General features: G+C 44.2%; 1 protein-coding gene across 1 annotated transcript in view; it reads left to right on the top strand.

Moving 5' to 3' along the window:
* Positions 1-787, top strand: part of ncor2 (nuclear receptor corepressor 2) — a 199,489-nt gene that overhangs the window by 87,861 nt on the left and 110,841 nt on the right. Inside the window, exon 11 of the mRNA XM_043715247.1 lies at positions 186-273. Coding sequence (XP_043571182.1) covers positions 186-273 — 88 coding nt within the window. The remainder of the gene's footprint in view (positions 1-185; positions 274-787) is intronic.

Raw genomic sequence — 787 nt, 5'->3', positions numbered from 1 at the left:
AGCCTTTTTATCCTCTCCCTCACGCCTATTGTAGTGAAGAGTTGTTGGTCCTACATGCTTGGCAACTAAACTACAATTTATTTATATTGTGCCTTAAACATAATGAAGCATCAAAAATTGCCAACAAGGTGCACAGCACTGTCTCACAAAGTGTGACTCTAAACTACATTTGTACCTTTCTGTAGGTACAACTACAGGGTAAGGGTCCCTTCAAGTTCCAGCGATTACTTTGCTGAGTTCAAAGTCCAGCGTTTTGCAACAACTCATGTTAACGTAATTTTAATATTTATTAATTAAGTTGAGCTACTGTAACAGACAAGGGAACTAACCTGCTTCTTGCCTCAGTCTTGCTCTCTGTGATACTATAACATTTCCAGAGTTTGTGAGAACTTGCACAAGTTCTGGTTTTCATTACATCCAACCAAACAGGTGGGATATCAACTTAACGTTGCATCAAAAAGATTCCTTCTGTGGCATTACAGTATTCTCTTATTTCTGGGGAGGGGGGGCGTCGTTGTCAGTGAGGGACAAGGGGAAAGTCGGCGACGGCGGGGAGGGGGGGGTTTGTCAGTGAATGTGGGCAGGGGAATTGTCAGGGCGGGAGGGTCAAAACGGGGTAAAAACAATGACTGCAGATGCTGGAAACCAGATTCTGGATTAGTGATTCTGGAAGAGCACAGCAGTTCAGGCAGCATCCAAGGAGCTTTGAAATTGACGTTTCGGGCAAAAGCCCTTCATCAGGAATAAAGGCAGAGAGTCTGAAGCGTGGAGAGATAAGCTAGAGGAG

Source organism: Chiloscyllium plagiosum, chromosome 25 (assembly GCF_004010195.1).
Source record: "Chiloscyllium plagiosum isolate BGI_BamShark_2017 chromosome 25, ASM401019v2, whole genome shotgun sequence".
Lineage (NCBI taxonomy): Eukaryota > Metazoa > Chordata > Chondrichthyes > Orectolobiformes > Hemiscylliidae > Chiloscyllium > Chiloscyllium plagiosum.
This window is presented reverse-complemented; position numbering and strand designations above follow the sequence as displayed.